Source organism: Papio anubis, chromosome 1, assembly GCF_008728515.1.
Source record: "Papio anubis isolate 15944 chromosome 1, Panubis1.0, whole genome shotgun sequence".
NCBI lineage: Eukaryota > Metazoa > Chordata > Mammalia > Primates > Cercopithecidae > Papio > Papio anubis.
Genome location: NC_044976.1, coordinates 76,933,137 through 76,958,597, shown reverse-complemented (window position 1 = coordinate 76,958,597; position 25,461 = coordinate 76,933,137). Strand labels below are relative to the sequence as shown.

Genomic DNA, 25,461 nt, shown 5'->3' with positions numbered 1-25,461 from the left:
TTACATCGCAATGTGATCCCCATTGTGTTAGTCCATTTTTACACTGCTATAAAACAAAAATACCTGAGACTGGGTAATTTATAAAGAAAAGAGGTTTAGTTGACTCACAGTTTTTAGGCTCTACAGGAAGCATGGTGCTGGCATCTGGTCTGGTAAAGGCCTAAGAAAGCTAACAGTCATGGCAGCAGGTTAAGGGGGCACAGGTGCATCACCTGGTGAGGAGGGGAACAAGAAAGAGAAGGGGGAGGTCCCAGACTCTTTAAACAACCAGATCTCATATGAACTAACTGAGTGAGCACTCACTTATCACCAAGGTATTGATGCTAAATCATTCACGAAGGATTCGTCCCTATAATTCAATAACCTTTCACCAGGCCGCACCTCCAACTTAGGAATCACATTTCAACATGAAATTTGGAGGGGAGAAATATCCAAACTATATCATTCCACCCCTGGGCCCCAAATCTCATGTCCTTCTCACATTTCGAAATACAGTCATGCCTTCGCAATAGTCCTCCAAAGCATTAACTCAAAAGTCCCAAGTCCAAAGTCTCATCTAGAGATGAGTTTCTTCCACCTATAAAATTACGAAATAAAAGACAAGTTATTTAGTTCCAAGATACGAGGGTGTACAGACATTGGGTTTACTTTCCCATTCCAAAAGGGAAAAATAGGCCAAAATAAAGAGGCAGCAGGCCCCACACAAGTGCTAAACCCAGCAGGCAGTCATTAAATCTTAAAGCTCCTAAATGAATCTCCCTTAATGCCACATCCTGCATCGAGTACACACTGATGCAAGGAGTGAGCTCCCAAGGTCTTGGGAAGATCCACCTGTGGCTTTGCAAGGTGCAGCCACTGTGGCTGCTCACACAGGTTGTGGTTGAGAGCCTGTGGCCTTTTTAAGCCACAGGGTGCAAGCAAACAGTGGCTGTACCATTCTGGGGTCTAGAGATTGGTGTCCCCCTTCCTACAGCTCCACTAGGCAGTGCTTCTCTGGGGACTCTGTGTAGGGGCTCCAATCCAAAATTGTCCCTCTACACTACCCAAGAAGAGGCTTTCTGTGGGGGTTCCACCCCTGCAACAGGCTTCTGCCTGGGGATCCAGCTGTCCCCTTACATCCTCTAAAATCTAGGTAGAAGCCACCAAGCCGCCTTCACTTCTGCATTCTGTGTGCCTACAGGCTTAACACCATATGGAAGATGCCAAGGCCATAAGCTTACACACTTAGCAGTGGCAGCCCAAGATCTGCCTGAGGCCCTTTGAGCCACAGGTGAAGCCAGAGCACCCTGGATGTGGGAAACAGCATTGCAAGGCTGTGTAGGCCCTCCTAGGTCTCTGGGCCTGTGATGGGAGGGACTGCCTCAAAGACTTCTGAAACGGCTTTCAGGCCTTTTTCCATTGTCTTGGATATTAGCACACGGCTACTTTTTAGTCATGCTAATATCTCTAGCAAGTGATTACTCCACAGACTGCTTGGAATCTTTCTCTACCAGAGGACTAAACTGCAAATTTTCTAAACTTTTACCCTCTGCTTCCCTTTTAAATATGAGTTCCAACTTTAAGTCATTCCTTTGCTTCTCTATCTGATCATAAGTTGTTAGAAGTAGCCACACCATTTCTTAAACGCTTTGCTGCTTAGAGATTTCTTCTGCCAGATACCCTAGGCCATCACTCTTAAATTCAAATTTCCACAGATCCCTGGGTCATGAAAACAATGCAGTCAAGTTATTTGCTAGGGCATAACATGGTGACTTTCACACCGGTTCCCATTAACTTCCTCATTTCCATCTGAAACCTCATCAGCTGGCCTTCTCTGTCCATATTTCTATCAGCATTTTGGTCACAACCATGTAATCAGTCTCTAACTTCCCCTCATCTTCCTGTGTTCTTCTGAGCCCTCCAAACTCTTCCAACCTCTGCCCGTTTTACAGTTCCAAAGCCACTTCCACATCTTCAGAGATCTTTATAACAACACTCCACTCCCAGTATAAATTTTCTGTGTTAGTCCTTTCTCACATTGCTATAAAAAATAGCCAAGACGAGACTGGGAAATTTATAAAGAAAAGTGGTTTATTTCAGCTCGAGATTCTACAGGCTGAACAGGAAACATGCTGCCAGCACCCATTTCTGGTGAGGATATTAGGAAGCATATAGTTATAAAGGAAGGCAAAGGGGGAGCAGGCATGTCACATGGCAAAAGCAGGAGAGAGAAGGAGGAGGTCCCACACTTTGAAACAACCAGATATCATGCCAGATATCATAACCAGGGGCTGGAGAAAGGTGTTTAGGTCATAGGGGTAGATCCCTCATGAATGACTTGGTGCCCTCCTTATGATAATGAATGATTTATCACTCTGAGTTCAAGCAAGATGGTAATGAGTAATTTCTTGCTCTGAGTCCATGCAAGATCTGATTCTTTAAAAAAGTGTAGCATCTCCCCTCACCTTTCCTGCTCCCTCTCTCACCTGTGACGTGCCTGCTCTGGCTTCACCTTCTACCATAAGCAAAAGCTCTCTGAGGCCTCCCCAGAAGCTGAGCACAGCTGGCATCACACTTCCTGTACAGCCTGCAGAACCATGAGCCAATTAAACCTCTTTTCTTTAAAAATTACCCAGTCTCAGGTATTTCTTTATAGCAATATAAAAAATGAGCTAACACTGAAAATTCATATTGCTATAAAGATCCCTGAAGATGTGGAAGCAGCTTTGGAACTATGAAAGGGGCAGAGGTTGGAAGAGTTTGGAGGGCTCAAAAGAACACAGGAAGATGAGGGAAAGTTAGAAACTTGTTAGACACTGATTAAATGGTTGTGACCAAAATCACAACCTGATGGAAATATGGACAGTGAAGACCAGGCTGATGAGGTAGCAGATGGAAATTAGGAAGTTATTAGGAATTGGAGTGAAGGTCACACATTTTACCCTCTAGCAAATAACTTGACTGTATTGTGTTCATGTCCTAGGGATCTGTGGAAGTTTGAATTTAAGGGTAATAACCTGGCATATCTGGCAGAAGAAGCAAGCAGTAAAGTGTTCAAGATGTGGCATGGCTGCTTCTAACAGCCTATGATCAGATACAGGGAAAAAGAAATGACTTAAAGTTGGAACTTATATTTACAAGGGAAGCAGAGGATAAACGTTTGAAAAAAATCACAACCTAGCCACGTGATAGAGAAAAAAAGCATTTTTCAGGAGAGGAATTTATGTGGGCTGGGAGCAACCAGTTGCTAGAGAGATTTGCATGACTAAAAGGGAGCCACGTGCTAATATGCAAGACAATGAGGGAAAAGCCTCAAAGACATTTCAGAAGTCTTTGAGGCATCTCCCTCCCATCACAGGCCCATAGGCCTAGGAAGACATAATGGTTTCAGGAGCCAGGGCCAGGGCACCAGTGCCCTGTGCAGCTTCACAATGCTACTCGCCATGTTCAGGTTGCTTCAGCTCCAGCTATGGCTCAAAGGGCCTCAGATAAATCTCCTGCCATCACACCTGAGGGCATGAGCCATAAGTCTTGGCATTTTCCACATGGTATTAAACCTATAGGTGCACAGAATGCAAAACTGAAGGAGGCTTGGTGACTTCCCCCTGGATTTTAGGGGATATATGGGGAAAGTTGGGTGCCCAGGCAGAAGGCTGCTTCACGGGAGGGCCCCCAAAGAGAGTCTCTACTAGGGAAGTGCAGAGGAAAAGTTTTGGGTTGAAGCCCCCATAACAAGTCCCCAAAGGGGCATTGCCTAGTAGAGCTGTGGGAAGGGGACTACCACTCTCCAGACCCTGGAATGGTACAGCCACTTGCAGCTTGCACCATAAGCCTGAAAAAGCCACAGGCACTCAACTCCAACCCATGGGAGCAGCCATGGTGGCTGCACCCTGCAAAGCCAAAGGGATGGATTTTCCTCAACCTTGGGAGCCTACCTCTTACACCAGTGTGCCCTGAGTGTGGGACATGGAGTCAAGGACTATTTAAGCTTTAAAATTCAATGACTGACGTCTTGGGCTTTGGACTTGTGTGGGGCCTGTTGTCTCTTTTTTTTAACCTATTTCCCCCTTTTGAAATGAGAATGTTTACCTAACGCTTATACCACCATTGTATCATGAAAGTAAATAACTTTTCCTTGCGCTCACATGCTCATAGGTGGAAGGAATCTGACTTGAGTCTCAGATGATATTCAAGAATTTGGGTCTTTTGAGTTGACACTAGAATGCCTTGAGACTTTTGAGCACTACTGTGAGGGGATGGTTGTATTTTGCAGTATGAGTAGGATATGAGATTTGGGGGGCCAAGGATGGAATGATATAGTTTGTGTGTTTGTCCCCTCCAAACCTCATATTGAAATGTAATCTCCAGTGTTGGATGTGGGGCCTGGCGGGAGGTGAATGCATCCTGGGAGTGGATCTCTCATGAATGGCTTCGTGCCTTCTTTGTGGTAATGAATGAGATCTCACTCTGAGTTCTCATGAGATCTGGTTATTTAAAAGAGTGTGCACCTCCCTTCCTCTTTCTTACTCTCTCTGTCTTGCCATGTGATGTGCCTGTTTCCACTTCACCTCCTGCCATGGGTTAGAGCTCACTGGGACCTCAACAGAAGCTGAGAAGATGCCAGCACCATGCTTTCTCTACAACCTGCAGAACCATGACCCAATTAAACCTCTTTTCTTCATAATTACCCAGTTTCAATAATTCCCTTCTCATCATACAAAAATGCACTAATGCACTCATCCTGCATGCTCAGTACTTTAAGAGAGCTTTTGCCTTCTAGAAGAGAGGGATAGCAGAGAAATCCCTCAGGACTTACTGGGTTAGTACCTGAATGAACAGGACATCTTTCAGAGGCATCACTGTGACGCATGATTTGTAATTGGTTGCTGCTTATCTCTTTATACCATTTAGCAGGTAATCTTTGCATGGGTTGAACTGATTTAAGTTTGAATTTTTAGCAACCATGTAAAACAACCCAAGAAGTCCAAGAGAAAGGTGGCACCAATGCTGTGGTTACATTCTAATGTCAATTCATACCTGAGGGAGGTGTTTAAGATCAGAGTGTTGATATAGGTAACACAGGTCATTCAGTCACCTTTACTACCAAACATAAAATGGCTTGCTAAATCAATGAATTGGAAACCCACATAAATGTAAAACTATATAAATAAGCAGGCTAGCTTTTATATTATGACCATTTAGTTTATACAGACAATCTAAATTTGGCAACTAACAGAAAGTCAATAGCACACAATGGAAATTACTCCTAGATAGATTGCTGTCTTCTCTGCTATCCAGGAAAGCTATATTTCAGTAACAAAAAAAAAAGTGTCATTATAGAAACATTTAAAAATTAAGATGTATCAGAAACTATCTTTTCACCGCAATGAATACAAGCATAATGACAGAGATATCAGTTGCTACTTTTTGTTGCAATTTAAAAATAAGCTTTTATACTAGGAAATAAAGAACAAGACAGCACTCATACTGTTCTTTATATGCAATTCTAGTCCAGCATTTCCCCAAAAGGTGCATTTCTAATGTAAGCAGACACAAAGGATATGCTAGTTTGGAGAAGTATTCTAAGAAGTTTCTTCTGAATGCACAGGTTTTGAGCAATTCCAAACCACTAGACAGGTCTGGATGAGGGATAGGCCAATTACAGGTTTTGATGACCACCACTGTCAGCATCATATTCCTGGCACTAGGCAGAATGGGCCTACCTTCTATAGTGGAAATTTAGCTATACTCTTTCATCCACTGATTCCTTTCTGATTTAGTAGAACTGAAACAGCTACCAGAATACAGGCAGGAGAAGGTAAGTAGTAAAGTTACTCTCCATGTTAAAATTTTTTTAATATCAGAATTCTGGAGTCCAGCCAAGAGTCACTGCAAGCATGAGACAGAATGAAAGAAAATCTCTATTTGGTCTGTTCGAATTTGATGGCCTATATTCCATTAATAAGAATGGCACTAAAATTCCTTAGACTATACCAAAGTACCTAAACATCTCACTAATTCAATTTTGAAAATCAGCTCAGTAAAAAGAATTGACTGTAACATTCATATCAGTATCTTGTGGCCAAAATGACTGAAATGACAAAAATTATATACTAGATTGATTTTCCACTTTAAGGCTTGCCTTTAGAATTTATACAGAATATGATGAGAAATATGCATTTTAAAGTAATAATGATCCCTCTGGGTTAAGAAGGTAATTTTACCTTTACATTTTGCATTCTTCCTCCCCAAATTCCCATTTGAACAACTCAGAAACAACACATATACCCACCAATGCCAGCAAAGGCAGGCCAGACTGTTGAGAGTGGGTCAGAGATAGAGGTCAAGGGAGAGTTTGAACCACATGAATTTCGCTGAGGTACACAGCAGGGCACTAGCACTTGCTATGGGGACAGTGACATTCATTTCTAGGCTGTACTTGGTGCAGTAAAGGGGGTCATGACAGCTGCACACTCCTAATGAAGGGCATGATGATTCAAAAGAGAGCAGTGCCTCAGGTAACTTTGGACTACAGTAATGCTCATGAAAAGAAGCTGTTCGGCAAAACCATGAAGTTTCCAGCCACAGACTAGAAGAAAAATACTATTATTAAATTTCAAAATATAATGAATGCAATAAAAGTGGAATACCAAATCTGTCTAGGCAATTTTTGTAGAAAAGAATAAATATATATATATATGTATGATGCATGAAAAGATAAGTATTATGAGTAATAAATCAAGAAGCTCTGATATACTTGTAATAAGTATTTCATAAGGAAAAACAAGCAGAAAACTTTGTTTTTCAGAAGCTTCAGTATTTCAGAAGCACAAACAGAAAAAAAGAAAATAGAACATTTCTGTGGGGTTAAAAAAATCAGGTTAAAAAAGTATCCTGAGTATAAGCAAAATGTAATAAAAGTATTCCCACACTGAAACAAATTCCAAAGATAAGTAACCACACAGGAAGGAAAAGAATTAAATTGGTTTCAAACTCCTTCTTTGTAGAAGTAAATGAAGAAAACAAAATGGAATAAGGTCAGCAAGGTCTTTAAGGGAAAATAATTTTGATATAACAACTCAATAATCAGCAAAACTATTGGCCAAGATAAGTACATTTTCGAACATTCTAGTTTGACGCCTCATCCTTATTCTTCACATTAAGAGTTTAATTTTATACTTCAGCAATCTAGAAATCAATCAAAATACCAAACATTAGAATGGAGACAGTATGATCAAAAAGAAATTGCAGAAATAACAAAGCCAATAAAACAAAATATCAGTCAAATTCTACATAATTTTTCAATTGTTTATAGTATGGTTATGAAACTTATTTTATTCAACATTTTACAAATTTTCTTGAATACTCACTGTGTGACATGTCCTGTATTAGGCTCTGCAAATACAATGATTAGCAAAGCAGACATAGACTATGTTCCTATGGAACTTCCAAAAATGTCAAAAATAATTTTAGAAAAGGGAGAATTTTCCAAATTTCTAAAATGGAAATTTTAGAATTTTTCTAAAAAATAACAATTCAAATCTAAAATCTAAATGTGCTGTTTCATTCCAGTACGGCCAAATAAGCTCCTATGGAATCAACCCTCACTCAATAGCTATGAACTCTGCCAAAAACAAAAACAAACACACTACCTGAAGACCCTGGAGAATAACCAAAAGCAGGAAAATTCTAGAGAATAATCAATTATTCTCTGGAAAAAAGGATGAGTTTCCTGTTCCACAGTTTCCAGTCTGAAAACACACCCCAGTCTGTGCCATGCAGAGTAGCTAAACTCTGATACTAAACCCACAGTCTTTCCAGCCTGAAGAACCAGAGGACAGAGTTCTCCTGGAAACAAAAGAGCCAGAGAGGGGAAGCCCCAAATATTATATATAAACTCTGACCAAATCTTGGGCTGACCTTTGAACCATGCATGTCTAGGGTAGATTCCATGTAACCTAGTTAAGGATAAAATAACTGGTATTAGAGCTGCTGTTTGAAGTTTGATTCTGGTCAGGTTAATTTCCTGTTAAAACAGAAATATTAACACTCTTCAGAGGAATATAACAGAATGCAGAGTCTCCCTAACATAACATTCACAATGCCCAAGATACAATTCAATAATGTTCAATAAACAAAGAAACAGGAAACAGTGACTTGCTCTCAAAAGAAAATAGAATCAACAGAGACTGACTCCAGGATACAGAAATGCTGGAATTAGCCAAAAAGAACTTTATATTCTTAGAATATTAAGATATTATATCTTATTCAAATATGCTATTATATTTATTATGTTATTATATTTTATTAGAATATACTCAGTATCCTTGAGAGTATAAATTTAGTAGCAAATTTGTACTGAAATCAAACAAACCAATCACTAGGAAAAAAATTAAAACTGTCAAAAAAAATGCTGAAATAATGTCAAATCATAAAGCAACTAACATCCAAATTATTTTACTTATTCTAGTACCTGGAAAAATAAGAATTTCCCTACTGGTTTCTAAAACTAGAATAATTCTAATATTAAAAGTAAAAGAATAAAATAAAACAGGGAAATTACAGACCAATATAACTTTTTTACACACAAAAATAAAAAGATTTTTTCCAAAAATATATACAAATAGCCAACAAGTGCATTAAAAGATGCTCAACGTTAAGAAAATGAAACTCAAAGTACAATGAGTTACTGTGACATCCACTAGAGCCATTATGATAAAATATAAATAAAAATAGAGAAAATAAAAAGTGTTGGCAAAAAAAAATGTGGAATAATTGGGACACTCACACATTACTGTCAGGAATGGAAAATGGTGCATCTGCTGTGAAAAGGTTTGGTGGTTTCTCAAGAAGTTAAACAGAATTACTATATTACCAAGAATTCCACTCCTAGTTATATACCCAAAAGAATTGTAAATAGGTGTTCAAAAACTTGTACACAAATGTTCATAGTGGCATTATTATTCACAATAGCCAAAAGATGGAAACAGCCCAAATGTTCATCAACTTCTGAAAAGATAAACAAAATGTGGTATATTGATACAAATGAATTTACTCAGCTACAAAAAGGAAAGATATACTGATACACGCTACAATGTAGATGAACCTTGAAAACCTTATGCTAACCAAAAGAAGCCAGACACAAAAGATGACATATTGTAAGATTCTGTTTATGCAAAATAACCATAATAAACAAACCCAGAAGGAGAGAAATTAGTGGTTGCCATGGACTTTGGGGTGTGGGGAGTGACTACTGTTGGATATGGGGTTTTCTTTGCGGGTAAAAAAGAAATGTTCTGCACAAGATGGTGGTGACAACTGCACAATGTTGTGAATGAATTGTACACTTTAAAATGGTTAAAATGGTAAATTTTATATTATGCAAATTTTACCACAATAAACAACAAATGTATCAAGATCACTGCTTTCTTATATACTTGTATATGTAAAAGAAAATAATATGATTATATTTAGAGTAGAAACAAAAAATTTTAAAAAGTTAGAATAGGCCAGGTGCAATGGCTGATGCCTGTAATCCCAGCAGTTTGGGAGGCCGAGGTGAGTGGATCACCTGAGGTCAGGGGTTTGAGAACAGCCTGGCCAACGTGGTGAAACCCCATCTCCACTAAAAATACAAAAATTAGACAGGTGTGGTGGTACGTGCCTGTAATCCCAGCTACTCAGGAGGCTGAGGCAGGAGAATCACTTGAACCTGGGAAGCGGAGGTTGCAGTGAGCCAAGGTCATACCACTGCAGTCCAGCCTGGACAACAAGAGCAAAACTCCACCTCAAAAAAAAAGAAAGTTAGAATGAAAGTGTTATAAAACTAACACAACTAATTTGCCTCACTATTATGAGGAAAATTACAAAATTTGTATTCAAAACGTGACTTTGATAATAAGATAGATTGTTATCAAGATAAGAAACACTCTATATTAAAATTGATAAATTGAACCCAAGTCTAAATAAAATGTAAAGATGATAATTGTACATAAAGCTAATACTAATTGTATGTAAAGATCAATAGGATAAGATAAAGTATCCAAAAATATCCAAGCACATGTTAGAATGTTATATATATTAAATGTAGGAATTTAAAACAGTTTGCAGGAAGATCATTCAATAAATAATTTGAGGACAACTGGCTAACCATTCAATAGAAAATTCAGATCATTAACTTGCAAATCAAACCAAAGTAAGTCATAAATGTATTAAAACATAAATACAAATGATGAATGGGGAAAATTGCTAGAAGAAGAAAAGAGATAAATGCTGATATCATCTCAGCCTGAGAAAAGCATTTTTTAAACATGAAACAAAGTAGTAACCACAAAAGAAATTATTAATTCACTACTGTTGTAAACTCAAATCCTGAATTAAAAGGCAAACAATAAACCTGGAAAAGCAACTGCTTTTATAACAATTTATTTCATAAGTATTTTTATATATCAGAATTATCTGTTCTTTGCTATCCAAAGAGTTCTTGAACATCATTTAGAAAAATACAAATACCTGTACATGCGTAAAAGGGATAATGCCCAACAACTGTAATAAAAAATGTTTACTCTATTAATCAAAGAATTAAAATAATATATTTTCCCCATTAGCTAGGTAAAAGGATAGATGTACCCAGAATACTAACAGTAGTTATCTCTGGATAGTGGGATTTGGAAGATTTTTTTTAAAACCTTAATGGGTAGTTTGCTATAATTTTTTACAATGAAATTTTATAGCTAAAGAAAATATTATATTTTTTCAAATAGCTTGGGGAATATAATACATGAAATTTAATATTCCTCAATAAAGGAGAAGATGTCTGTGAAAATAAAAGAAGGTCTCATCTTTCCAACAGAGTTCCTGAAACATGAGAGTGCCTCTCTTCACCCTCACACTACCGGCTTTCTGCTGCCCTAATTGCCTTGTTTTCACCCTTGCATTCTGTTTCTCCTTCACTCATGTGACTTTTATTTTTCCTTCTATTTTCTGGTCCACAGCCACGGTCATAAATGCAAGAAGCAAAATAAAGGGTGATACAATAACAATAACAACAAATATTGCTGCCACTGCTGCTACAACAATGTTCTTGCTGTGTATTTAGTACTTACTAATTCACCTTTGTGATCAGAGGTTCCTTCAGTATTACTAAGACATTACCTCCCTGACCTGCTACAAAGCAACGCCAGAAAAATACAAATAGCTATGTTTACCCCATAGTAAAAGTGGAAAAAGTAGGCAGAGGATGCATGTGGAGTTTGGAGAAGAGAATGCAAGGTCACAGACAAAATGAAGGAGACAGAAAGCATGAGTCTTAGAATTTGTCTCAGGAATATTTTCCCAGGTCATGTCTCTGTCTCTATCCTTTACCCTCCACCTGGAGAGACACCCACCCATTTCCTCAGCAAAGTCTGCTGAAAGAGTAAATCAATGAGTAAATTATTCATGAGTAAATGAAAGCATAAATGAACTTTTTGGTTTTCTTCCTATTACTCATGTTCACAGCAATATAATGATTTAATTGTTTTTCTTTATTTCTAAAACTTCCTTGGATTCTTAGAAAGTGTTAGAAGCTTTTGTAATGCTTCATTTCACCCAAAATTTATTTCTCTTCTATATCCTGAGTCACTCTCCTTATCAAAAGATAGTACAAAATACTAATTTGAATTATTAAATTTGTATTATCTAACTTAATTTTTCTACTACTCATATTTTATTACTTGAAAAATTTTTCTTTTAATATTAACTTATTATAACCTGCTGTATTCTAATCCTGTTAAAGCCTGGCCCAAATACTAAAGAGTTTCTCTTCTCATTTTCACACTTCTGTATCTCCGGGAATTATATGCATTATTTTCTCATTGGTTCTTATAGCTTACATTAACTGACTTTCAATTACATTTATTTCCAGTAATTTTTCTTTGTAAATGATAGCCCAGAGAAATTTTTTCCTTTTCATAAGTTGTCACAAATAATCCCATCCACAAACATTCATGATAAAATACCTGCTATTCTGTTGTAACAAAAGACAGAATCGTTATATTTCAATTTCCTGCATATCTCTTCTCTTTTTATCTTATAAGTACAATTGTTTAAGGTCATAGACATTATAAACAGTTAAATTACAGAGATTGTTATTCTAGAATCTAGAACAGTGCCTGATACATGTTAGATGCCCAATAAATATTTGTCAGATCAATAAACAAATAATAACTTATGGATCATCAAATTAGAAGTGACAAATCCCTTTTATAAGTCTCATTATTCATTTAATAAATAATTTTAAAGTGCCTTTGATCATCTCATTGACAAAATGATTAGCAGGCAAAATTATTATTTAATAGTAACAGAAACAACAATGAGAATAGTATAATAACTGAAGCATATGGTACTTGTTATATGTCAAACACTATTTTAAGTGCTTTACATACATTAATTTATTTAATTCTCACAACCACCCTATAAAGTGGGTACTATTACTACTTATTTCAGTTTATTTTACTTATTTTACTTTGCTTTATTACTACTTAATTATGAGGAAACAGAGGCACAGAGTGGCTACAGTCACATGGTCAGGAAGTGAAAGAAACAGGACTTGAACCCAGATTCTTAAACCACTACACTATATTGCTTCTTCAAAGGCCAATATCTTACATCTTTTGCTTCAACTAAATTATAAGTTCCTTGAGGAAAGATCTGTATCCTTTACTCCCTGGTACCACTCACAACTCTGATCTAATAATTAATATCTTACAAATTATTAGAATATTTAGGAGGTTAGCAGGCAAAATCTTCACTTCTGATGAGATAGTGAAATAAGGACCTATAATTTGAAACTTGGAGTGGAAACATTCAAGTTTTCTGAAGCTATGAGCTTCTTCCTCTCTTCCTTTCTACTGCAACCAATCTTTCTTAATGGAAGAGAAAATGGAAAACATCTGAACTAACACAGATGATTATTTTTCATTGAGATGGTGGGCAGCATTAATACCAATAAACTTTTTGAGTATTTATGGATTTTCTTGTATATTTACTATGCACCAATCACTCTGTGATGAGATTTTAGGGAAGTCAAGTTACTTAATCTGACAGTACATCTGAGTATACTATGATTTTAATCACAGATAGGCACAATTGTCTTAGAGTAACTCTAAGGTCATAGCTAAGGAGTGGTGAGGCTGAGATTCATGTTCCCCGCCTGTACTCTGAATAACTACACTGTTCTCAAAGGAAGCCTTGATTTGGGACTATGCACAAAACCCTAAAATAATTCATTTTACGTAATCCAATTGTCTCTGTCTCCTTCACCATCACACCACAGCCACACTCCATTTCAGCATTCCACAGTCTGAATTTCATTTGGGATACAATAGCTGAGGAGGAGTGAGAAAAAACACCTCCCTACCTATGTAAAACCACAACTATATTCACTCTTCTATGGCATTAGCTGTATTACACCCAGAAAAGAGGAGAGACAGGAGACAGGTTTACACAAGCTCTGATACAAGTATCACAAGACAAATTTATCCTATTGGATGAAGTCCTCTCTGAGTACAGATAAATGACACTGATGTATCAGGTAAAATTGGGGTGGCTATACATGCCTTCCAAAACAAACGGAATGCATTTTATATACTTCCTATAAAGATAAGTCTTAAGCAAATAAAGCTAAAACTGGCAACCCAAAGAGCTTTGGGACACATCAACATCTTGAATTGTTCTTCAAATGTTTTGGAGCTTAATAAAAAGCCCAAAACCCTTTAAGCCAGAAGATTTTTATATCCATGAGGGTATAAATTTAATACACGTTTCTTATTCGTTTACACTTAAGTCATTCAAGTAATGTTTTGTAAGTGTCGTCTCGATGTCTATGATATCTTTGGGCATTTTTATAAGTCTTTCTTCTTAAAAAAAAAAAAAGGTCATGTTTTTCCAAGAGTAAGTAAATTTAAAATAACAAAGTATTCCAGATCACTGTGCTCATCCAAAGCAACAAATTCTTGTGTAGATTCTCATCCTGGCAATGTCTTTTAAAACTGGACTGACATTTGCCAATTTTACACTATACACTTTTATGGAGGGAGATAGTTTTATACTTAAATGAGCTCAATTCCATATACATAGCCTATACATAGCTCATATATTTATCAAATAATACTGTAAATCAATGTGTAATGCACTTTATATGCAGATAGTACATGAACACAAATAGATTTCTGAAAAGTTGTCCTAAGGTAGACTGTGGAGGCAATAGACTTCGGGGCAGAGATCTGCATGCAGGAAGCTTCCCAGGGGAAGAGTGAAGTGGGGAAGGAAGCAGGATTGGGCAGGAGAGGAGCTGCAATGCAGTTGCAAGGAAACTCCTCAGCAGATGCCTCAGCAAGTCCTGAAACATGAATGGACCTTCAGAAATATCCCAACAAGGCAAAGGAACAAGTTCCCTGTATCCCCACATCCACCAGTCACTGCACATAGACTGACCCCAAGAGATAGGGACACAATCTTGGACAAAGCAGCCACTTTCAGCTAAAGGAAATTTCCTTGAGAAAAGGAAGATCAGGGAGGAGTACCACAGTGTCCACTAAAAAGGTCTGTCAGAATTTTTTGAGAATTAATCCGCTGTGAATATAAAACCTACCTAATCTTTTAGTCTGATAACAGTACAAATTAAGGCACATACATTCACTTAATCAGCTGGTAAAGACATGATGTAAGCAAGCCCATTTCAAATTTCCACATTTACCACAGAGCTTTCATTTTATGGCAAGGCACATGCAATATCTGGAGGTCTTTACTCAAAGTAAGTTCTCCTCTTGTCCCCTGACATGATTCTCTCAGAGATAAAATACTAATAAAAAAATACATTATGAAAAAAATGTGTGGCTGTAGAGAAAATAACAGTGTTACAGACTCTGGGGTGAAAATAATCCAAATTTCTATTACCTAATATTTTCCTTTGCCTTTGATACTTCCCATTCAATACTTGATTCATTATCTTATTCATTCAACAAACATTGATTAATGGCTCATTATATTTGAAATTAAAACATAAACTAATAAGGTAGAGTAAAGCCACCCAGCACCATTTGGAATAACAGAGAAAACACATAAATAAATCATTGTAATATCATAAAATAAAATACCAAGCCTAGTATATCCATGAAATTCCTCTAGAAGCCGACACAATTCCTAAATTCTTATTCTGGACTCAAACTTCAGAAAGTCCAAGATTCTCCCTCTCAGACCTCTCCAGCTCAAATCACAATTCGAAGTACTAGAAGTATTCCCAGGGCCTATCAACCAGGTCCTGACCTCCTCAGCAGAGCTAATCCAAAGTGGAAATGAGTGTAGTCAACAACTGGGCCCTCCTTTACGTAGGATTCATTTAACAGACCCTTACTGACCCCAACTATATGCCAGGCACTGGTCTAGGAGCTGAACACAGAACAATCAGCAAGGCCCTTCCCTCAGGAGCTTGTGTGCTAGGGGCAAAAGCCCAGCAACAACCAGATAAACAGAGAAATGTGTATTATGTTATCACATCCTGCTAGGTCCTATGAGGGAGATAAAGCAGAGGAAAGGAAGACAGGAAAAGAGAACAGGAACTTTTTAAGATAGCCTGGCTAGAGGAGGGAATATTTGAGAAAACAGAGAAGAAAGAGGGAGAGAGTCACATGGATGTCAAGAGGAGAGTGTTCCAGGCAGGAGAACACCAAGGCTCAGGGACAGGAACGTGCTCCCTGATCTCCCAGAACAGCTCCTCTGCTAGCTATGGTTGGTCATTCACCCCATGGCACTTACTTCATGCTTTCCCCAATGTGAGAAAGCCATCTGAATTCCAATGATTAAAGTACATTAACATATCTCTAAAATATGTCTTTTCTGCTAGATACGAATTTTGAGTCATTTAGGTCTAAGTTACAAACTTCGCAGGAGTAGAACCCAGGTGTCATCAGTCCTGTATCCAGACAACTTCACTGCTGCTTCCACATTCCAAACAGAGGGACACTCCCTCTTCACAAAGAAAACTAGCTAAAACGATTTATGAAAATATTGCCTCTGAAATCAGCAGAAATCCAAGGTTAAACCTGAAAGACCTACATTCCAAGATCTAATATAAGACTATAGAACAGTCCATTTTGTTTGTTTGTTTGTTTGTTTGTTTGTTTTTAGAGTCAGGGGATACCTGTACAGGTTTGTTGCATGTGTATATTGCACAATACTGAGGTTTAGGCTTCTAATATCACCCAAGTAGTGAACACAGTATCTGATAGCTATGCCACCCACTAGAATCTCTCTTATTTGATCCAATGGCAATTGGTTAATTTTTTAAATTTGGGAAGTAATTTAACATTTATGTGTGTATTTGTATATATACATACACACACAGGTATGTATGTACACATCTACACTTTTATGTATGTACCTAAATACATAAGCAATATACACACTACATATACACATGTACACATTTATATTGTACATGTGCAATTTTCCACATTATCTCTTCACTTAAAACATATAAACGTACATCCACTCACCATCCTTTGGGTATTGAGGCAAGTGCTCAAGACACATACATAGATTTCCATTACACCATTCTTAAATACGATGATGGGGGTCAGCCTTTCAAAGAAAATATTCTTCACTAATAGTCAAAATGTGTCATGCTACTCCATCATTTGTCATTAGCCCTTTAAGACCTGGTCATTATGAAGTCAATACCTTTAGTAATTTCAGGCAAAGTTCAATTAGCCACCCTGTTCTTTGATCTATATCTGACAAACACCTTAGTGACCAAACAATGTTTAACTATGTTGACTAGAAATATTAGCATAAGAGTAATCTTAGGAAAATCAAGCTCCAACTCTACATTTGCAAGAGAACACATTTCTTGGGTAAACTCACCTACATAAGAAATCACTTTGCTCTTCATGTACTTTATATTTCTCTTTCCCATTGAAAATTATTCTGTATCCCTGAAGAGAAGGTAAAACAAACATATGGCCTTCCAGTAAAAGACAGCTGAAGTTTAATAGAGTCCCAGGTCTACCGTTGGTGATTAGGGAACAGATTAAAATTACCATTTGGTTTCAGAGTTTGCTTGGTTGTTAACCTACAAAACTCAGAATCCATATACTGGTCAATCATTTCCAATCTTTTGACATTCATACTACTTAAGTTACAGTCAACCAGTCAACAAGTATTTGTTGCTCTGCCAAATAGGTGAACTACACATAGCACTAATAATTAATTCCTTTTAGGGTTGCATATTCTAGAAGTAGAGCATTACAAAGAATCATTACCCATATAAAAGTAGAAACAAAACAATATTGAGAAAATGTTTCTCAAAAGTGCTGGTAAATCTCTTTTTTCCCCTTCACAATAGAGACATCAGGAGAATGTGTTCAAGATTTATTTATTAAGGAAAAGTGATTCATCTAGGAAGAACACGAGACAATTTTATAATTGCTGTTTCACTTTCAAAGATGTTTAGAATTAACTTGTTGCTAAATGGAACTGTAATATAATAAGCATCGGTTGTAGTTTCCTGTATTTTTTGGTTAGCATTATAATTAAATGAAAGTGAATGAATTAACTGTGTTTAAAAACTACAAAACCCAGATATTGTGAAAATTTAAGTAAATGACAAGTTATATTTTAAATAAATGTTATGTTTGTACTACATTTCTACATTTCAATTACTAGGAGGAGGAAAGCACATTTTCCCCTTTTGGAAAAATGAAAACACATTATAATGCCACAGGGCATTTTTAGGGTAAGAAAACTATTCTGCATGATACTGTAATGGTGGACACATGTCATTCTAGATTTTCAAAACCCGTAGAATGTACAACACAAAGAGATAGCCCTAATGTAAACTACAAACTTTAGTTAATAATAATATAGCAGTGTTGACTCATCGATTGTAACGAATATGCCACACCAAAGCAAGATGTTAATAATAAAGATGATGGGTGGGAGGAGGGGAAGGGAGTATTTGTAAATTCTCTCTACTTTCTACTCATTTTCTGTAGACCCAAAACTACTCAAAAAAGTAAAATAGTCTATTAACATGAGAGAGAATTCAAACATTATGATCATTTTACCTTTGTATTGATTAAAACTCAACAAATTCATAAAGTATCACCTTTGACACTAACTTAAATATAAATTTCAATTTATAAATTTCAATGATTTTAGAAATTATGCCACTATTGATAAGTTTTGATGCAGTAGTTCCTGTCAAGCACAAACACCATCATCTCCACCTTACTCCTTTCCTCCTTTTAGTGTATGTACCTCTACCTTTGTTCCAGCTTGAGACTTGAAAATGACTGTGAACACTGATCAAAGAGTGTGTGCAGATTTTCATTCAGATTTTCATTTCATTCAAAATCTGAAAAAATCATTCAGATTTTCATTCAAAATCCAACAATTCACAATCAGAGAGAAAAGGCACATGGTATGAAATGGGGCATTGACCTGGAAGCTGTCACTATTACAGTGCATCTGTGGGAATCCAGAAGCTTGGTTTCAGAGGTATTTTTAAAAATCAGAAGCTTTTAAAATACAAGATGGACAGGAAAATGATGGCTCAGTAATTAATATCTATTAAAATCCTCCTAGATGTGTGAGACAGAAAAAGAGAAAATTTTCAACTGAAGTATTAGTACTGAATGTTATTTTGAGATTCTCAAGCCTGTATTTTTATAAGGTTATTTATACCTGTCTGAGGACCTTAACTTAATCCCCAAGGCACTTGTGTCCAGAACACCAAAGTTCTGATGAAATCTTTTAGTCAGAAATTTTCATGAAGACTCAAATCCCCACAAAAGAAGCCAGGAAGCCAAGAATGCTTAAAATAACTCAAAATATCAGCCCATTAAGTAATACCCGTGGTGTATCTACTACCCATCTAACACAGAAATAATTTTCATGCCAAAAGCATTCATACGTTGTGACATAGATATATCAGTAATTCATAGTTAAAGAGAAAGTGGACCTCAGAAAATGTTCTGTAAAAAATGAAACTTTATTTCCACTAGGAAATATGTTCAAAATATGAATTACATTGTGATATTTATTCCAAACCGAACCAAAAATCCAGGAATGGAGAAATTAGGGGAAAACATCCATGCCAAGAGTCTGAAATGTTGCTTCCTTCCATAGTCTTGCAGGAGTAAGTCTATGATTCCTATTCCTCAAAGTCGAAATCCAGTAACTAAACAGAATTTTTAAGTTGCCTCAGAATAAACAAAAAACAAAATACAAGTGATTACCTCAGTTGTCCAGATTATGTCTCTCATTTATTAATGCTTCACTATTTCACTGTTCTGAGGTATTCTCCAGAGACACAACCTTCATTGTAAAAGTTTATTTAAACATTTTTAGCCACTTCTTTTCTCACTTTCTTTGTGTTTCTTTCACCACCCCCAAATTCATTTCAACTCATTCAGACTCATTTTTTAGTTTTAAAAGCTACTTTACTTCAAAGCTTAACTACAGAAAACTAAAAAAGCATTATACTCAGGAAATTTCTTTAGTCACGTGACATACATTAACCTCCTCAAAAATAAACAATGAAGTGGTTCCAGTGTTGTTAGAAATGGTTTCTGTTATTCAATTCACACAACTATACTCTAATCACAGATCAGATTCTTACTGGGTTCACCCAAGTAATTGTCAATTGACAATAAGCAGGTCTCCAAAGGTTGACTTGCCATTGATAGACCCACTCTCCCGTTGGGTAAGCTCTTATGACCTGGCCAACTCAGGAACAACACAAAAAATATTTAAATGACTTAACAATTCAAGAAGCCAAATTCAGGTTGTGAGGCAATAATATGAATAGCAATTTTTTAAATATTAGAAAAGTAGAACTCCCTTTGTAAAATAAACTCAACTCTGTCATAGAATCTGTCTGCAGTAGCAGCTATCACAAACTTTTATGTGTATCAAAATCATCTGGATCATTAATTAAAACTGTACTAGTGGGCTGGGCACGGTGGCTCACGGCTGTAATCCCAGCACTTTGGGAGGCTGAGGCAGGTGGATCACGAGGTCAGGCGTTTGACACTAGCCTGACCAACATGGTGAAACCCCATCTCTACTAAAAATACAAAAATTAGCCGAGTGTGGTGGCGCACGCCTGTAATCCCAGCTACTCAGGAGGTTGAGGCAGGAGAATTGCTTGAACCCAGGAGGCGGACATTGCAGTGAGCCAAAATCACATCACTGCACTCCAGTCTGGGTGACACAGCAAGACTCTGTCTCAAAAAAGAAAAAAAAAATTGCACTAGCATCAATTCTTGGGAAATCAGCCTGTTTGGAGCCTTGGAAAACTGCATTAGTAACAAGCACCTTCATTCTACTGGGTAAGACACAACCACTACCTTTGTCTTACCTCTACCTTTGCCTCACTTCCACCCCACCTGTATTGCTATCTCTGGATGCCCTCCCACTTCCCCATTGTTAGAGACGAGGGAAAAAAGAAAATCTTTGCCTCGCTTGCTCGCTACAGAGGGTTTTGTTTTTGTTTTCTTTCATGGCATGTTGTCACTTCTTACATTATAAAGCAAAATGTTAGAAAGAGTTAAGGTCTTACTTATCTATGATAAATATGATTTTTGTCTTCTATCTGGAAAATGACATGATTTATGTTTGTTTCTAATAGCTTCACTTTAGCTTTCATTTCCAAATTAAACTATTAAGCTATCACATATAGATGCTGGTTAAATTAAAATGTTAAATGAATGAAACAATAAGGGAGGAATCTCTGGCCTTCCTGCCAAACGTACCACTCCCTGGACTAATGGCATTGTCCCTGTGTTAGTGAACTACTGATTTCTTCACTTGAACTATCCATGCAGTGCACCTGAACTATCCAGCTATCTCAATTCAGCACCACCCTTTGCAGTTCTGGTCATTACATGCTTAGGAGAACCCAGTAGCTAATATGCCCTGTTTACAAGTTAAAAGTCCATGTAATTTTCTATCAAGACTTACTGCAATCTGTTCAAATGTTGTTTTATAGTTGGTCATTTTGTTCACATTTTAGAAATAATCATATTCAGTATATTAAAAATATGTAACTTCTGTTAGAACTACACTGCTTTGAAGCAGCTAACACTATGGTTAGAATTGTTTAGCAATACATTTCTTTCACTTCAGGGCTTGTGGGAAAATAACCATATGTGTCATATCCCATGTAATTCTATGCCAGAGCTGAGTGCTGAAATAAATTTTGAGTAGGGGTCATTCTCAGCATTTAAAAGACCGAACTTCCAGACTAACAACTTTGAAAAAGATAACCTTGAATTGAATATGGATTAACACAAGAAAGCAGAGGTCAAAATTTCAGGCTCTTACCAGAAATGGACTCCAACAAATACAGGAGACACACATTATTGCCAGGAGCTGGATCACCATTTCCAAATGATGAGATCTGCCTTGTCTGTGCTGCTGACTTTTAAATTTAACTCTTAAAAGTGTAATTCCTGTGATTGCATTGCACAACAATGAAACACCAAGGGCTAAGAGCCCCAGAAAAGAAAACAGTAGAAGATAAAATCTATCTTCCCAGTCTTTGATGTCTTCTGTGTTGTAGAAACACCAGGTCCTCGACGCCTGAATTTTATAGTCTCGATGTCCAAGGATGGGCAGCAAAGCTATAAAAACAGCAAACAAGCACACACCACTTAACATCATTTTCACATGTTTGGATGTAATTTTCGTAGAATGAAATATTGGTTTTGTGACTCCAATACACCGCTCAATGGCCATCACACTGCCTAGAAGAAGTGGGCACAGACCGGAAAACACCATGCAGATACCAAAAATGCTGCAAAGGACATTTGATTGGTCAAAGCGGATCCAGTCTTTATCAGAAGCATATACAAATACTGCTATCGCTCCATTGATGAGATGGCCAAAGAAGTCCGTGATTACCAGGCCACTAGCCAAAAGCAGAAACGATGCCTTGGACTTCTGTCTAAATCTCTGATATGCCTTCATGAGAATGGCAATGGCAAGGCTGTTTGACAAGATTCCCACTGTCATGAAGATTACTGAAAAAAATACGGAAAGCCGATTTTCCGTCTGGCAGGTTGTGTTTGAAAGAAGCCCAGCTGCAGGAGAGACTGGCTGTTTAGAATTGTTCATGGACATTGTTGTGGAGATAAAAGTCAACCACTCAAGTCATCTCCCTCTCAAAACTGTGCAAGCTTGCAGTCCAGACATCTGTAGGTAAAAGAGAGAGGAATCATGAACAACGCATTACTGCTCATCTGACGTTTATGACTGACGTGCCCCAGCACCCTGTGGTGGGGTAGGTTTTATCTGGCCTATCACAAGCAAGGTTGCATCATACTGAAAGCAGCTCATATCTGCCTGCGGTTCCACATTTCATTTTCAAGGTGAAGAAACTGTCGAAATTGAGACCCCTTGGTTAACTTCTGTGGCCCCTCTGCAAATGAGCACCTCCTCCTGTATGTCCCCCTGACACATCACTGACACCTTATAATTTTCAGGTTTTACAAAATTGCTACCAATATTAGATTTAAACCCAATAAGGTTTTTAAAATCATAAGTCTATTTTAAAACAAAACAAAACAAAACAAAACAAAAAAAACCTTTGTCCCCAAACTGCAGATTATTCCTCAGTTGAATGACCTCCTTGTCAGGCAGACATAACAATCTCCAAACTTTGGAAGGAGACTAGCAAGTTCATTGATGTTAAATGCAGATTTTCTGAATATGTTCCTAAGCCTAAATCAAAGAATAGCAAACCACACACACGTTGAACCCATGAAAAGCAGAGTGGTGAGTCTCTAGGAAGGTTTTCTGGTCTAGCTGCCCCTGTGCAGAAATTCTGATTCGCCATAGGGAAGGGGGCGGGCCACGCTCACTGTGCACCTCCGCCAAGATACTGTCCAATTACAGCTTCAAAGTAGCAACATCCAAGGCGAAGTATTTATTTGTCACTCTTTCCCCTAGGGGGCTGAAGCCTGAGTCACAGACACTGGATACAGAAGGCCACAGCCACTCTGCTCCGAGCTAATTCAATTGGCGTTTCCCGAGCAGCTAGCTTTCCCGGAGGCTGGGAATTCCGGAACCAGCCTTTCCTGCGCCCAGCCGGAGTGGGACTGCCTAGGCTGCCCCCAGGACGGTCACCTCCTCCAGGTCTTACGCACAGTTCGACTTTCGCCCGTTACTACCCCCGCCGCCCTTTGGCCTGGTCTCACAACATCCTCTCCAAACTGACACACTCGCTGAAACTTTCTGCAATTACTCAAACGCCAAAGGGCTGTTTTCTCCCTCATCCCGGCACGGGGCGTGAGAAGGTCCCCGGCTGACAAACTCGAAGTGCCGCCCGCAGGGAACCCTGCAGCGGCAAGAAGCGGGATCTCTGCCGATTTCCCTCTTCTGAGACCCTTTCTACCCGGTCCCCACCCGAGCAGCTCAGAATGGGGATGGGTTAGCCCGAGTACCCTTCTTTTTCTACGCGTCTCCCTAGCTTGGGGAATTTGGTCCAAACTCAGTGTCAGGCGCAGCTGGCAGAAGCTGCGGCCGGGTGTCCCAGGGGGTGAGTTGGTTAAACCTGGGTCTGGATAGCATACGGAGGCCCATGCGTTGGGATCAGCCTCTGGAGGGGTGGTACCTTGTCATCCCAGGCCGCCAACCAGGCTCTCTGCAGAGGAGAAGACCGAGCCGCTCGGTGAGCCATGGCGCCTTGGGCCGCCGCCACCTCAAGTTCCACCGAGCCCAGCGCGGAGATCCTGCTCGGGCGCCGGCTGTGGTCCTGCAGCTCGTCCCCTCCGCGCACTCGTTCCCTTAGCGCGGAACCTGCCGGGTGCGCTCCGCTCCTGGGATCCCTCTGTACCTAGCTGCGCTGGCAGCCTGGGAGGGATGGGGCGCGCGAGTGACCTCCGCCTCTTCGTCTTCTCTCTCGCCTCCGCCCCCTTTTCCATGGGCACAGAGCAGAACTGGGAAAGAAGGGGGCACCGTGCTTGGATGCATCAGAGCTGCCCTTAGCCGCTGGACCAGCTAAAGAAAGTTTTGTTTTAAACTCATTTTTATCCCCAAGCCATCTCTGAGGATGCAAGACAGCAGTCTGGAGAGCCGAGGAAACCCTAAGATGGTGTGTTAGGCTGTCAGATGGTGGCTTGCAGACAATTCATTCCAAGTCCAGCTCGAAACGCATAAAGAAACCAGGTAGAAAGAGGTTGTGTGTTTGAGGGTGAATTTTGTGGCAACTATCTCTAGGGAGTTAAAAACAGGTATTCAAGCCCCATAAATGAAAACACTCGCAGCCTTAGGGTTCACTGTCACACAGAGGACTGGGACTGTTTCCAGCTTTTTAAGGAATGTGAAAAGGAAAAGGGGTGAGATGCCTTCTTGAACAACACCGGCAGATAAGGGATTAGTAACATTTCAGTGATTTTAGAAGTCCACTGGAGAGAGAATTTCTAGTGATATGTATACTCCAAGAGATGTGCATCTAATAAATTTCGTGGAGATACATTTATGATGAAGTAATCTATTTTTTCATTAGGAATTATGATTTGAACCATTTTATTCTGTAATTGCTTTTATCTAATATTGCTTCGACACATACCCATTAGCTGTGTCTCATTTTTCTAGCTAAACACTTACGTGAATCTATTGCTGACTTTTGCTCTTTTTATTGTAGTAAAATGTTGCTACTACCTATGTGAAAAATCAGTACCACATGGAAATGAACTCTGTTTCTCCATTCTAAAATCAGAAGGAACCCCTAAATTCCTGGAAATTGGAAGGGATCAAAAAATGAAAAAGTGGGATAAAATAAATTAGCCATTAACTGTAGAAAAGAATGATTGCAGGTTTCCCCTGTGGTAGATATTGAAATTTTAAAAAATGATACTATCATAACTTGTAAACTAAACTGTTACTCAATTATGGTGAGGGAATTAAACATTTTGGTTAGATAACCTGGTTACTAGAGAAATATTATACATGAATGGCCAGTATCCAAGGAACAATTATGTGACAAGCTATACTGAAAATATAACACAGAGTACTATTCTTTCCTTTTTTAAAATATGTGAGTGCATATATAATTTTTTCCTTTTTTAAAAAACATGTAATTTTTGCACCTATTGACCTGTCCTCTAAGTTCCCTGCGCCTGCCCCCCACCCACTAACAGGCCCTGGTGCATGTTGTTCCCCTCCCTGTGTCCATGTGTTCTCATTGCTCAACTCTCATTTATAAGTGAAAACATGAGGTGTTTGGTTTTCTGTTCCTGTGCTAGTTTGCTGAGGGTAGCTTCCAAGTTCATCCATGTCCCTGCAAAGGACATGATCTCATTCCTTTTTATGGCTGTATAGTATTCCATGGCGTATATGTACCACATTTTCTTTATTCAGTCTATCATTGATGGGCATTTGGGTTGGTTCTGTGACTTTGCTATTGTAAATAGTGCTGCAGTAAACATACATGTGCAT

General features: G+C 38.3%; 1 protein-coding gene across 2 annotated transcripts in view; it reads right to left on the bottom strand.

Annotated features, from left to right (window-relative positions):
* Positions 1-25,068, bottom strand: part of PTGFR (prostaglandin F receptor) — a 49,970-nt gene extending 24,902 nt beyond the window's left edge. Inside the window, exons 1-3 of one of the 2 annotated variants that reach the window (XM_009211498.4) lie at positions 23,636-25,068; positions 21,346-22,215; positions 9,769-16,952 (exon numbers count right to left, since the gene is read on the bottom strand). In XM_009211498.4, coding sequence (XP_009209762.1) covers positions 16,878-16,952; positions 21,346-22,143 — 873 coding nt within the window. In that variant the 5' untranslated portion in view covers positions 22,144-22,215; positions 23,636-25,068 and the 3' untranslated portion in view covers positions 9,769-16,877. Of the gene's footprint in view, positions 1-9,768; positions 16,953-21,345; positions 22,216-23,635 lie in introns of those variants that run through there. The other variant, XM_003892103.5, reaches the window with a different exon arrangement.
* Between the last annotated feature and the right edge of the window lie 393 nt (positions 25,069-25,461).